This window comes from Scatophagus argus, chromosome 6 (genome assembly GCF_020382885.2).
Source record: "Scatophagus argus isolate fScaArg1 chromosome 6, fScaArg1.pri, whole genome shotgun sequence".
In the NCBI taxonomy this organism is placed as follows: domain Eukaryota; kingdom Metazoa; phylum Chordata; class Actinopteri; family Scatophagidae; genus Scatophagus; species Scatophagus argus.
Genome location: NC_058498.1, coordinates 10581552 through 10595382, shown reverse-complemented (window position 1 = coordinate 10595382; position 13831 = coordinate 10581552). Strand labels below are relative to the sequence as shown.

At 40.1% G+C, this 13831-nt stretch overlaps 1 protein-coding gene across 1 annotated transcript; it reads right to left on the bottom strand.

Annotated features, from left to right (window-relative positions):
• Positions 1-2126: 2126 nt before the first annotated feature.
• nmur1a (neuromedin U receptor 1a) lies at positions 2127-12974 on the bottom strand. The gene is made up of 3 exons (XM_046391920.1): positions 12821-12974; positions 6484-7425; positions 2127-2988 (listed from the first exon to the last, which is right to left on the bottom strand). Exons 2-3 carry the CDS (start codon positions 7397-7399, stop codon positions 2606-2608), a joined length of 1299 nt encoding a protein of 432 aa, XP_046247876.1. The 5' UTR covers positions 7400-7425; positions 12821-12974; the 3' UTR covers positions 2127-2605.
• Positions 12975-13831: the final 857 nt, after the last annotated feature.

The window sequence follows — 13831 nt, the reverse complement described above, 5'->3', positions numbered from 1 at the left end:
GGGTCACAGTTCGGTTTTTCAGTAATTGCTGAAATTGTCATGTTGTATTTCATGGCTTCATGTCACAGTGTGGCTCTAAAACAAAACAGTAAATAACTCATTCATTTTTCAAACAAGTATTTTCCTTCATCATGAGTACAGATATTGACACATTATTAGTTTCAGCCACGTACTGGATTTTTCATGCCATAACTGTGATTTAGGTCTTATGAAAGTGTTTAGACCAGCTGCAGGCTAGACTTTGACCTGCAGTGAGTGGAGGCCATAAATTAAAGCATCCTGAACACCTTCTTGTAAGAGTTCCTATTTCTTTCACTCCCAAGCATGAGGATTAGAAGTCATAGGAGATACTTTGTTCAAAGGATCTATCAAATCTAATATAACTACTTCCACTTGGGTTAAATTCATATATCAAGTAGACTCTACATGTGAAAGGTCAGAATAAAAGACAACTGCTTTGTTGAGTTCACTTTATTTCAGAAAACAGAGAGAGTCAGACAGAGACAGCAGCAGAAGAAGGAGAGGTGAAGAGTGCATTCATTACAATGTATTAACTGTATCTGAGTGTGTGTGTGTGTGTGTGTGTGTAAAGTATTCTGTGTCTAATCAATACAAATACAAATTACTAACAACCACTAAAACATTTAACATTAGAATTCATTAATCTGGATGTGTAAACAACAGTTTTTGAGGTACAAATTTCAGTATTTCAGTGAATATGATATGTACTTTGAAGTAAATAAGCTGCCAGTGAATATAAAGCATGAAAAATGGCTTGTCGTTCAAAAAAGAACAGTGCTGGGGGAGGACAGAGATCCAGGTTAACAAGTGAATCGTGTAAATGCCCGTACGTCTCTATTTTTGTCATTATATCATCATGTTGACAATCTTCTGACCTTTTGCATCTCAGCAACGAGAAAGTGCACCGACTCTTATTTAGGTTGCAATGTGTTGCAGTGGGAAGATTTAGATTCATTGTCCCAGAAGGAGATGATATATGACATCTGAAAAAGATGTTAACAGCAGACAAGACAGACTGTGACACTGTAGAAGAGCTTTCTTGTAGACTGATGTCTACTGCACGTGACCTGAATACGAGATACTTTCTTTTACAGCACAAGCACGTAAACATCAGCAGCGATTTGCATTGCAGCGCTAATTAGATCAGTTCTCCTGCACAGGGACGGGATGAGCAGGTCACCTGACTGCTCTTAATGTGTTGTAATTTATGATGCTAATAAGCTAGGCTCAGACCTCTTTAAGATTTTCACCGTAAGACAGCTACTACAATAAAAGATAAACTAGTTGAACCAATTGTAAGCCAGTTGTAAGCTATTTAACGGCAAATGCAACTGAGATCGTTTTTTTTAAAAAAAAATATATATATATATCTGTGGTGGATGTGGTGATGCCGGGACATATGACTTGACCATTGCTTTACAAAACAGTCACTGAATTTACCACTTCTATGCAGCACCAAAATCTGCTGATACACTACTGCCAGAATGCCTGAAAGTGCAGTCCATCATAACATTTAAAAGAATCACAAAATTTATGGCATTCAAAATTTGAGTCCTGTTGTTTTCCACAGCGATGGATAACATTTCAACACAAATTACATTTATAACAATATAAAACATTAAGACATTCAGCAAAATTTACTTTGACACAGGTATACACACTACTGTAAGCAGTACACACAGCTGTAAGCTACTGTAAGCAGTACACACAGCTAACAAGCATTATTGTGATCTCAATATGGCATTTTCTTCTACAACGTAGTGTATTCTTACAGAACAAGTCAAGTGATAAGAATATTTATTAAGAATATTTATTTATTTATCTCCTCCATCTTGGATGATTAAAGTAGCATTATGGTGAATAAAATAAGACATTCACTTTTCCATGAGGTTATATCCATCCATCATCATTATTTACATAGTTACAGTTTTTTAAAATAATCTTAAGTTATTTTGTTTTGTTATTCTTTTTTTTTTTTAACTCTCAAGTTAACCTAGCAACATTTATTATTACTTTACATCACTGTGTAAAGCACACATAACTTTACTGTACACCACCAAATATGTATAAAAGTTTTCAACCCATTTCTGGTCAACCTGGCTTGTCTCACATTATAAAGGCCAGGATTTGTGAAACATATTGTCATCATTTAAAAATATTTTCCAAAACTGAATGCAGCTCTCACAAAAAATAAATGTCTTCATCAAACCAACTTTTGAACACTGAACTTTTACGCTGGCTAACGTCAAATGACCTTCTATTGTACATTCCTGCATCATTGCTAAAGGTTTAAGTGTGTATCTCATCCTGCCCAGGTAGATTTGAAAAGGTTTGGAGTTAAGCTTCAGTATGTGATTTGTTGAGTTTTGTATAAAGTTTCCAAAAGCAACATAGTCATATTTAAACTGCGGTTTGACAGCTTCAGTGGAGCGGTTTGCCTTTTTTTTTTTTTTTTTTTGCAGTTCTTCCACTCAGATTACTTTATGTATTTAGCTGATGCAACTGTTCAAAGTGGATGTTAAAGAATGGGACAGTCTTTCTTAACAAGCCATCTCACCAACAATATGTCTTCCCTTGACATACCCTATGTAAAACTGGTCTCATCTTTCGTCCTCAATTCTCCATCTTCTGCCTCGGCTTCAACGACAGCGGCGCCATTGCCGAGCGGCGCATCGCTCAAGGTGCTGCGGAGCGTCACTCGGGTGACACTGAGCGAGTGTTTCCTGGGAGCGGTGTGATGTGGGCGATGGCACATGACCTCCTTGAACATTTCTCTAAAGCGTGTGGACATGAGGTTGTATAGGATTGGATTGACTGCTGAGCTGAGGTAGAAAAACACTCCGGAGATGATGTGCACGTACTGGAAGATTTCCAGGTGACTGTCAGTCCAGTGACTGATGAAACTCCACATGAGACGGTCTGTGTGAAATGGGGCCCAGCAGATTGCGAAAACCACCACTAAAACGACTGCAAAAACAGCAAGAGAGAGAAAAAGACACAATGGGAGTTGAGTAAAGGGAATTTTAATAGCAGTACATTGATTAGAGTTGCCGGCATGTTCCCTTGATCTCAATTTAATTGTCACTCTGGGGGCTGTGTGACAGTGGTGCAGAGACATTTTGTCCTAGACACATAGTCTTTGATTTAGTTTTGAACAGAAATGTCAAATACATCTTTAGAGTCACGTCATGATTCGTGTGTGTTTTCTGTTGTTAGTATGGGTCCCAGCACTCATCTTTACCACTCCTGGTTTTGGAGTGGCCCTCGTGAAAGAGCTAGCAGAACAGTTGTGAAGTGAAGTTGGGCTGACAAAAACAACAACAACATCTGCATATAGAAAACTGGCGGTTGACTTGCATCGCAGAGAAATTGGCAAGCGTGTTTATTTCTGTTGGAATTCTCAGCCGTGATGGTAACGTTTAAAGATTTAAAGATAAATTAAACATGGTGGTCCTACCTGTCAAATGTTTCTGCTGTGCCCATTTATATCTAAAATATAAATCTACCCAACAGTGACATTGCCCGTCACACTAACTGCTAGTCATTTAACCTTTATTTGAACAATTCTGTTAAGGCCATGAGTTAGTATGATTCATTTGTAAAATGGAAGCAACTAAGTTAATGCAAGTATTATTGTAGATTGAATGCTTCTGTGGTAATATCTGGGCTATTGGAGAAAATTTCAAAGTAAAATTGACAATGTGAGAATTGGTCGAAATCGCATACATTTTTGTACTCACATGATCACATATCCATGGAGATCATTAGAGTATTTCCAGGATATAGTATACATAAATATCTGTATACATCCCCTATCACAGATATAAACATCATCTCTGTCCTATACTTGATTAGACAAACACACCATGTGTTGGGATATCGTTGATCTTGTCTTCCTGTTTTAAAGGGGGAGAATCCCAGTGGCTATTTGGACATCCAACTACCGTACTCACTAAAATCAGTTTTAATAGACATTTCAATCAAGAAATTGGCCATGCTATTGCTGAATCATGCTCACACTGTGTATTTGTTACACATGAAGTCTCCTGAGGTGTGAGAGTTTCAACAGGCATTCATTCATCTATACATAAATCCATAATTTGCTGAATGGCCTGTTATGTAGAAATGAGGCTATGAGATGTCTGACTGTGTAGCTGGATAGAAAATGGTCAATTCATATGCACATCAAAATATCCAATGTAACACAATATGTGGTGCGACTTTGAATATCATTACATATAGATATGAGAGCGTTTACCTGTTTTTCGGTCCACTCATTTGTGATGCATGATGAGCATTGCCTTAACAGTCATGCGGTTATGCACATTTTCTCCAAGCTGCTGACGCAAGGTATCTTCTGCTCATCAGCAGCTGGAGCTGTTTGTGGCGTAACCATCAAGAGTAATTACTGACTGTTTGACTTCTCTCTTCCTCTCTGACCCTTAGGCTTCTATCCTTTGAGTGATAGTCATGAAAATCTTCCAGGAATACTCTGATTTTGATTTTCTAAATGTTGCTTTTTTTGATCAAATCATTACTTGAAATAACAATCACAATTTCAAAAGTCTCGCTGTTGATGTCTCTGAGGAGAAGTCTAGACTGTGCTGGAACAATGTGCACTAAATTATATAGAGCAACATCTGATTGTCACGAGGTTATTTGCTGTATTCTTTTTGGTGTATTTTATGTTTCAAGCTGATAAGGGGTGGAGGATTGGGGGTGGGGCTTGGATGTGTCCCTGTGCAGCCAAGCAGGTAAATCAATGTCACAGCATTAGATTAAGATAAGTTATAGATTAATACCTTCATGCTACTCAACCATATGCGCCATGAAAGACGTTCACTTCTACCTTTTCTTTCACCTTCACCTCTGAGTGATATAAAAGCACATGCAGGCTGCGTCAGTACACCAATATGGCAGTCTGGGACGAATCCTGTTAGATCTGAATGTGTTTGTGTTTCATGAAGAGGAAACTGGTTAATATTATTTATTCATGTTCATAAGCAACTATAAAATATGTTTGAGGGAAATGTAATGCCTTGTGGATTACGCTTTCATAAACATCAGACATATTGAATGTAATGGCGATACATGCATGTATCTTACTGAACAATAAATTAATTTTGTCTTCTGTAAAACAGAAAAAAAGGGAAAAGTCCATCACGAATCGCCACTGTGATGTTTTCAAATGACTTGAAATACTACATTTATTTGAACTTTTTTGTCTGAATGCTCAGATCGATCCTTGCCACTGGTCTTCCTTTGGTGCTCATTGTGAAGGATTTGTCATTTGTGATTCTGAGAAAATAAATAAGTTAGGTGGTGGGGCTGTCTTCCCTTTATTGTCAATAACAAACAAGCCCCCAGGAACATCTCTGGGCTGTGAGATGATTTTTTCATTGTGGCCTCACTTGGTAGTTCAGATTCATGTGATGCACACCAGCGCAAAAAGCATTTTCCCCATACTCATTCAGAAAATTTAGAGGATTACACCCTCATCAAAACTCTGAAACACAGGTACGGCTTCAAAACTCTAGTCTCAGTTGGGCTCTACATGTCCCATGAGTGGCTTTACTTGCAGGTGAGTTTTGGCACACAGCTCTCAGAACAGCTCCCCTTCACAATATCTGACAGCCCTGTTGCAACCTTCAGGTTCCTGGGAACCACTATTTCTCAGGACATGAAGTGGTAGAGCAGAGGATGTACTTTCTGTGGCAACTGAGGAAGAACAGACTGCCACGGGAGCTGTTGATCCAGTTTTACACTGCACTCATCGAATCTGTTCTCTAATCATACATCACAGTCTGTTTTGGAGCAGCCACTAAACATATGAGTCAGACTGCAACGTACTGTAAGAACAGCCCCAAAGACAACCCATTGGAGCCTCTCTGCCCAGCCTCCAGGACTTGTATTACTCAAGGACTATGAAATGGAAGGAGCATCATTAAAGATCCCACACATCCTGGAAATCATTTCTTTTCACGGGACTCAGGAACAGCTTTTTTCATTTTTCCATCACTCTCATATGTAACTGACCTGCACCCTTGCAATCAACCTGCTGATGACAATCTCCACGTGACTCACTCAGGCAGCTCACACTAGCTATTTTGTGTCTTGACAGCCTGTGCTGCAGAGACATATCACTGGGCTACACCAGCCTAATGCATTGCACTTCATGTATATTGCACATCGTTGTACATTGTTGTCTTTTTACCAGTGCACTTATACTGTGTATACTGCCTCATTTGTAGATAATACATCTATTGTAACACGTAGATTGTTTTGTTGCATATATGATGAAAATTGAGTTTATATTGTCTCATCTATATATCGTCTTATTGCTAAAGAGACATCACCAGCCAAAATAAATTCCTTGTGTGTACCAACATACTTGGCCAATAAACCTGATTATGATTCTCTAAAAAGAAAAAAGAAAAACCATCAGGATGGTTTTATACTCACACAACATTTTAGTGACTTGCCGACGACGTGCCTTCTGCTGCTGACTTCGGATGTTACAGAAGCTGTCTTGTCCAAAGCTCGACTTTGCCTCCAGCGCTTGATGCATCTTCTCCCGCTTCAGCTGTAGCCCAATGAGCATGTAGAGAGCGCTGATGGTGAGCATGGGCAGAATGAAGAAAAGCAAGGTGGTCACCTGAATGGTCAGGTTGTACATCCAACGTGGTTTCACCAGGGTGCAGAGTGCTGAGTCAGGAATCGCCATACTTATGTTCCCAGCAGGACCCGTGGAGCAAAGGTGAAGGACGTCTATCCCATGCAGACTTGTGTTAGGCAAAGCACACAAGATCGACACACCCCACACCGTTAAGATGACCCGCTTGGCATGGGTGCGTGTTACAACGTACTTTGCGCGTAGCGGGTGCACCACAGCAATGTAACGTTCCACGCTCAGCGCCGTTACATTGAGGATAGACGCCAAGCAAACAGTCTCGAATAAGAATGTTTTAAAGTAGCAGCTGCCCTTCCCCAGGAGGAAGGGATAGTTCTGCCACAGCTCGTACAGCTCTAATGGCATGCCGAGCAGCAGCACAAGCAGGTCTGACACTGCCAGGCTGAACAGGTAGTAGTTTGTTGGTGTCCACATCACTTTGTTGCGTGCAATGACGGTGCACGTCAGCGCATTTCCCACCACACCTACCATGAAGATGACCAGGTAGATGAGGCACATGGGAAGGAACACAGGTGATCGACGAGGCCCCAGATATTTCTCCAGGTACTCCATCAGACATGCATCATCCAGATTTGTTTGGCTGCTGTTCGTGCTGGGCGTCAGATTGGAACTCTTTTCTCCTTGAGGACAAAACCAGCTGCCTTTTTCAGCCATTAGATCCAAAGAGCAGTTGTAAGAAGCGGCCATTATGCTGAAGCAGTCAGACTCGCTATCTGAGGAAAAACAAGATCAAACAGACTTTGGTATTAAATGGCACTTTAGAGCAGAAGTTTTGAACACTGACATGAGAACAAAGACTAGTGGGCAATGACATTTATACAAAACAGATTTTATAGTTGAACAGGAATCAAAGTTTTGTTGATTACTGCAAGTGTACTTTTGTCAGCACAACTGAGGAAGTTGTTTTATATCTTGACATTCATCTATCTTCATCATGTTTTCTAACAAATTCAAAAAATGCTGAATTTGATTAGCTATGAGTGCTGCTTCCGCCAATGAGCTTTGAATTCACTTCAACAGAAGATGGAGTGTTTGAATGAGGTTAAAATGCCATCTGTTTTCTTGTCCTTCTAGCGCGGCTCAGACTCTTTGCAAGGTTTTCCTGGGTGCTTAAATGAACACAAATACTCAAATTTTCAATGGAGAGATTGTTTCGTTGGTGCCAGCCACTACTCTATAAAAGACAGTCGACCAGATGCATCTGCAATGAGAGGTGCTATAGTGGCAGGCTGATCCTCAACTTCAAAGAAAGTGCACCACCCCTGAGTGAAAAAAGTGAGTCAATATAGGTTTGAAATAAATAAATAAAGAATACATAAAAGTATGTATTTTCTGAAGATTGGACAGACTCTAAACACTGCAGTTTTTACCATACATTACTTAAACAGGAGTAAATTTTTTGCATTTATTGAGGACTGTTTTTGATCATGAATCAATACACATTTGGTAAGTAATTACAATCATGGTGTCTGTGTTCATGGTAATAAAGGAACATCTCACCTAAATTATGTGTTTTTAACGGTCTGTGACACAGAGGGATGAGCCGCTGTGTATCAGGATTCAGGTACACGGGCAGTTGATTAGAACCATCAATCCATTGTCAGTCTTGGTGTTTTCATGGGAAAATAAAAAATAAAGTAAAATGAAATGTAATAAACTTACTGTTTTACCTATTTTAGAATTTCTCAAAGCTCTCCAGTCAATAGAAATGTTTAGCTACCAGGAGCACATTGAAAAGGGGTCAACACACTAGTATGAGTCGTGAGTCATACTAGTGTGTTGAGTCACTCCATTTAAGTGAAACAGGATGGTAGGTTTATGGTCTACACTGTGGCACATCCTTTCTGCGGACAAGTTGCGGACATTGATGACATTACATATAAACATTGTATAGAAAAGTATGTGTGTCCGTCACAGTGCAGAATTTAACAGTTTGATGGCGACAGGCAGAAATGATTTCCTGCCTGTCGCTCTGTGGTGCATCGTGGGAGTAAGAGTCTGTTGCTGAACGAGCTCTTGTAGCTGATCAGCACATTGTGGAGAGGGTGAGAGGGAAAGTCCAGTGTAGTCCTTATTTTGGACAACATCCTCCTCTCAGAGAGTCCAGTTCCTCTCCCACAACATGACTGGCCTTCTTGATGATTCTATTGAGTCTGTTAGTGTCCCTCACCCTCAGGCAGCTGCCCCAGCAGGCAACAGCATATGTGATGGCACTGGACACCACCGACTCATAGAACATCCTCAGCATCGTCCTGTAGATGTTGAAGGACCTCAGTCACCTCAGAAATTAGAGGCGGCTCTGGCCCGTTCTCTAAACAGTGTCACACATTGTCAGTGTGGGGGGAGGGAGAGAGAGCGGAGCGGCTAGCTGCTGCCGTACTGCTGAGGAGTCGTTTGAAGCGTGAGCTGGGGTCACTGTGTCGAATCTGTTTAAGAACTGATTTAGCTCATTGCCATCAACTCCTCCTCTGCTGTTTGGCCTGAAACCTGTGATGGTCCTCACGCCACTCCACACCTTTCTCAGGTTGTTTTGCTGAAGTTTCCACTCCAGCTTTCTCTGGTACCCCTCCTTTGCCTCCCTGATCCTTAATCTCAGGATTCTCTGAATAGCTCTCATCTCTTTCCTATTGCCCACTCTGAAAGTCCTCTTCTTGTTGTTGAGGATGGCTTTGATGTCCGTGGTCCCACAGCTTGTTGTTGAGGTAACAGTTTACAGTCGTGGTTGGGACAATGGTGTCCACACAGAAGTTTATGTAGGCGGTGACGCACTCTGTGAGCTCATCAAAGTCCTGGCCTTCAGGCTCACAGACTGCCTGCCAGTCTGTCTCCTCGACACAGCCCTGGAAGGTCTCATTGGCCTCATCTGTCCACCTCCTCACAGTCCTTGAAGTTACTCAGATTGATCCTGCCAGTCTGGGGGTTCCACCTTTCTCGAACCCGTAGACAACTGCCTTGTGAATTACAGTGTCAGGAACAAATCAGCAGATTCTCCTTGCCACTGGTACGTGGTAAATCTTTGAAAAGTACTATTTGCTGTTCAAGGGAACATACATCAGAAAGAAGTGACTCGGTACATATATATAATCCATGGAGGCTTCTGCAGTTCGGTTGAAGGGAAGTGATAGGTAATAATTATATTTCTGGGTGAAGGGTTTCATAGGAGCTTGTAGAAAATGAAAGTTTAGAACATCTGTCAGGTAATTCTGTTATTAAATTGCTGTTTGAATTTGTAGGTTCATGAAATTTGATTCAACTTTGCAGAGGAACCTCTTGGAAGAATTTGCAAAGACAGTTTGCTGCACTGAAATGTGATGTGTTTTCCATTGTCTGATGTTTGAACAGCAGGATTTTCTGATTTGGATATAAAATGTAATGATATTAGCATTTTGCCAAGTGAAAGCTGGATAATGAGGAAGATGGACAGAACTTAAACACTTTCAGTTACATATGAATGACTGTTGATGCAGAGCACACTGATTATTTCTCCATACATTTACATATATCAGTCACAGGTCTTTTCTGTCTCTGGCAGATGTATTTCATCAGGATGCATTTTGTGTCAGCTGACTGCAATCACAATCCGCTGTGCCACAAATTACTTCTTTTATCAATAGGATTTTCACACCTTAATGACCAATGTCCATCAAGTCAGTTGTTATGTGCCCATTATACTGACAGCGTTTTATTATATTAGCATTCTCTGGGAAACCCAAACACAAGGTTGTGGTGTTAGATGCATAAACATATGTCCATTCTGTCCAGTCTATATTCAAAAGGATAACACAGCATGCTTCATAAATATAGATCTACTGTGGTAATGAATATTTCAGTCCTGCGGGATGTAGGAACTATAGTGGATTTGATGCATTTATGAATGACATGTCATATTTTTCTCATGCGTACTCTGCAAGTCATGTATCTCTAATAATCCAGTTCAAAAGTCTTGAACGTTCAAACACTATATTTTCAATTCATGACAGTATTTTCTTCTTTTGATGCTTTTTACGTGAGATAATTGCTCATCCCCATGTCATTTCACTCCAGATAAGTGAAAGTCACACATGCATTGTTCCAAAAAATAATGAACGAAAGTGGCTGTCTGGAAACAGAATTGAACCTGTCGCGTTTGATCGCCTACGGGCCACAGATGGAAATCTTCCAGGTTTGATGCTAATTATATTTCACCGATCTCTAGGGAAGATCAATAAAGTACAGTATGAGGGAAAGCCATGCTCTGCCTGTGAATGTAGTGATTTATGGGCCATGAGCAGCTACAGCGCTGGTAGTACAGCAAAGCCTCAGTGGATCAAATGACTACATGCATTGTCCTTTTATATACTGGACAAATATAAAACATGCTGTGTGTACTGCTGTTGTTGGCCATATGCACTGGATGCAGAAACGCAGTGGTTCTGTTTTAGTCCTGCATATACTGTACACCTCAACCAATACAGTTGTACCACTCCCTGTCTGAGTACCTCATCTCATGGCTTGAGGACTACCTTTGTGAAGGTGTATCATTTTTTACTTGCTCTGTTGTTGGCTGCAAGAACTAAACACCAAGTTCTTCATCTACTCCCACGAGTCTGAGGTTGTCAAGATCAAGTGGATTCATTTTATTTATTTATGATTTGAATGTGACTGAAATGTCCATTCCCAAGAACTGAATATGTGTGTGTTGCATTATATTCCAGACTGTAATGGAGAGACAGTAAAAGCTGAAGCTCAAGAGTGGATCGATATTAGCCAACTGTGATCCAATTTTAAACTGAAAGCTGTAGATCTTGCTGTGTTTTATGTTGGTTTAATGTTTGCTTTGTAGGCTCGCCTGTTGAACAGTCTGTTGCCGTCTTGGGCAATGTGGACTAATGTGTAATAGTGACAGACACTCACAAGAGAGTGTCTGACTGTTATTTACCATTAGAAGCCAACTACAGTCACAACTACAGTTACTATGAGAATAGTAAGCTGGATGGCAATGATCGTTTTTTGGTGTAAAATTTTATAGGATCTTGCAACGTTAGCTCAAACAAACTATTAACATGTATATAGTTCTCCCTGTCTGAAATTGAGCATTTTAGACAGGGACAATGAGGATACTGTACAGTACGAGAAAAATAATAAGGGTTTTTTTTTTTTTTAATTTTAATCATGAAATCCCATTCTAGTTGACAAACCCTCTTCCCTCCCCACAAAAAAGAAAAATGAACCTAACACAAGGTATCACTTTTATGGCACAGCAGACATTTTGATTCATCACTTATACTTGCTTGTTGATGTGCTTTTCTGGTCTCTGTCATTTTCTTTTTATTTGTACAGTTGCACTTATTTATTCATATTTGGAATTGCTACAAATTTAAAAGCAGAAGGAGGCAAAGAAGACAGTTTGACAGTTTAAAGGAAACACAGCATAGCTCTGCTTAAATTGTGTTTAATCTCTTGTTTGCATTGTATTAACTTTGGATGGAGTAAGTTTGCATCTAGAAAGACAGAATCAAATAGTGTGGAGATTTTTAACCGAGATGCATTTTTTTCTCATTCTTTTGTAGATATAATTAAATTTCAGTGGTTTTAGTTCAATGACTTCCCTGCAATCCTGTTATGTTCAGCTTGGCAGTGGATTTAACGGAAAGACAACACTTAAGTAAATAGAGGTGACATACTCGACACAAATCAAATTATATCCTCAGTGTTGTAGCCTAAAAAAAATCCTATTCTATTGGTTTGCATAAATATGCCTTTTTCAGTAACAGAATTGACCAAATATATACGCTGTCCCTGATATGAAACATCAAGTTATTTATTAACGAAATGTTATATGTAACTGTTTATATTAGCTTTTAATAATACAAGAATGTAGATCCCCAAATTTGACATCTGGTATTTCAAAAAGTGACAAGATTAAAATTACTCCAGCAATGAAAAAAAAAAGTTTAAACAAAAACATTAGTGATTGAATAAGCAATTACCAGGATCCTCTGGATTTCTGAGGCGTTGAATGATGGAGTGATTTTTACAATAGGGAAGTGAATATACATTACAGTGATTTGTTCCTGAACTTGGTTCATCCCTAATATTTAGCTTTCCAAAGAACATAAATTGTCTTACCTGTAACCCGTTCCCTTGTAGTTATTCCCTGGTGCCAACACAGATCAGTGTCTTGATTGGAGTGTGAACAGTGTGCTGCTCTCTCAGTCCACTCTCCTCCTGGTCTCGTCGCTCTCTCCTCAAACCTCACTCACAATCCCACACGTACATACAGTACACACACACACGCACACACACACACACAATCTCTCTCTCTCTCGCTCTCTCTCTTTCTGCCATCTACGCTTACCTAAACCTTCTCAATAACCACATGAACATGCACACATTCAAACCTGCACTTAAAATTCCATCCACACTAACGTTATCATTACTATAATGTTCATATGGAAATTATATGAGCTGTGTCCCTTTCACATTGAGACAATACTCTTTCACTGCAGAGAATGAAACACATGCATGGGTATTGAGCTTTCTGTCTTCCAGTGTGAATGTTTGTAGAGTGCTTCTACGCTAATTTTCCAGTTTCCAGTAGTTTACTGTTTTGTTCTTGTAGCATTCAATCAATGGCCAGTTAGTTTTCTTGCCTGTTGCCTGTACCTAATCTGCAATGTGATTCACATATGTCCTGGGTGACAAATTCTCTTTAGAAATAGTTTCTTGTGTTGGTATGTGAATCTCATTCCCTGTGTCCTATGTTCTTCGAGCCGCAGAAAGCCAGTGAAATCAAAGTGGTGGCCAGTACAGGGAGTTGCAAGAGACGGCAGCCAACCAAGCTCTAAAGCACTGTATCCTGCTGCAGGAAGCCCATACCTTTCAATAATGTAGGTGACCAAGGCATGCGGATAGTCTTGACATCACTGCAGCAAACTTTTCCAGACAAACCGGCCCATTTGCACCAAACTGGCCTCTCCTCCACCTATTAACCATCCACATCACCCAAAAGAAAATGACAGACACAGAATGTTCATTGGATGTTCTTTGAAGGAGGTGGGGGTGATGATCCCATCCTCCCGCCCCGGTCGGAAATGGACCTACTGAGTAGCAGTAAGGATCTAGGGGGTAGATTTTAGG

Bases quoted from the DNA above. Each gene is read 5' to 3' on its own strand.
- nmur1a (XM_046391920.1), bottom strand. From the start codon at position 7,399: ATGGCCGCTTCTTACAACTGCTCTTTGGATCTAATGGCTGAAAAAGGC. The intron at 2,989-6,483 runs GTGAGTATAAAA...CTGTTTTTGCAG, and splicing joins GCAAGTCACTAAAATGTTGT to TCGTTTTAGTGGTGGTTTTC.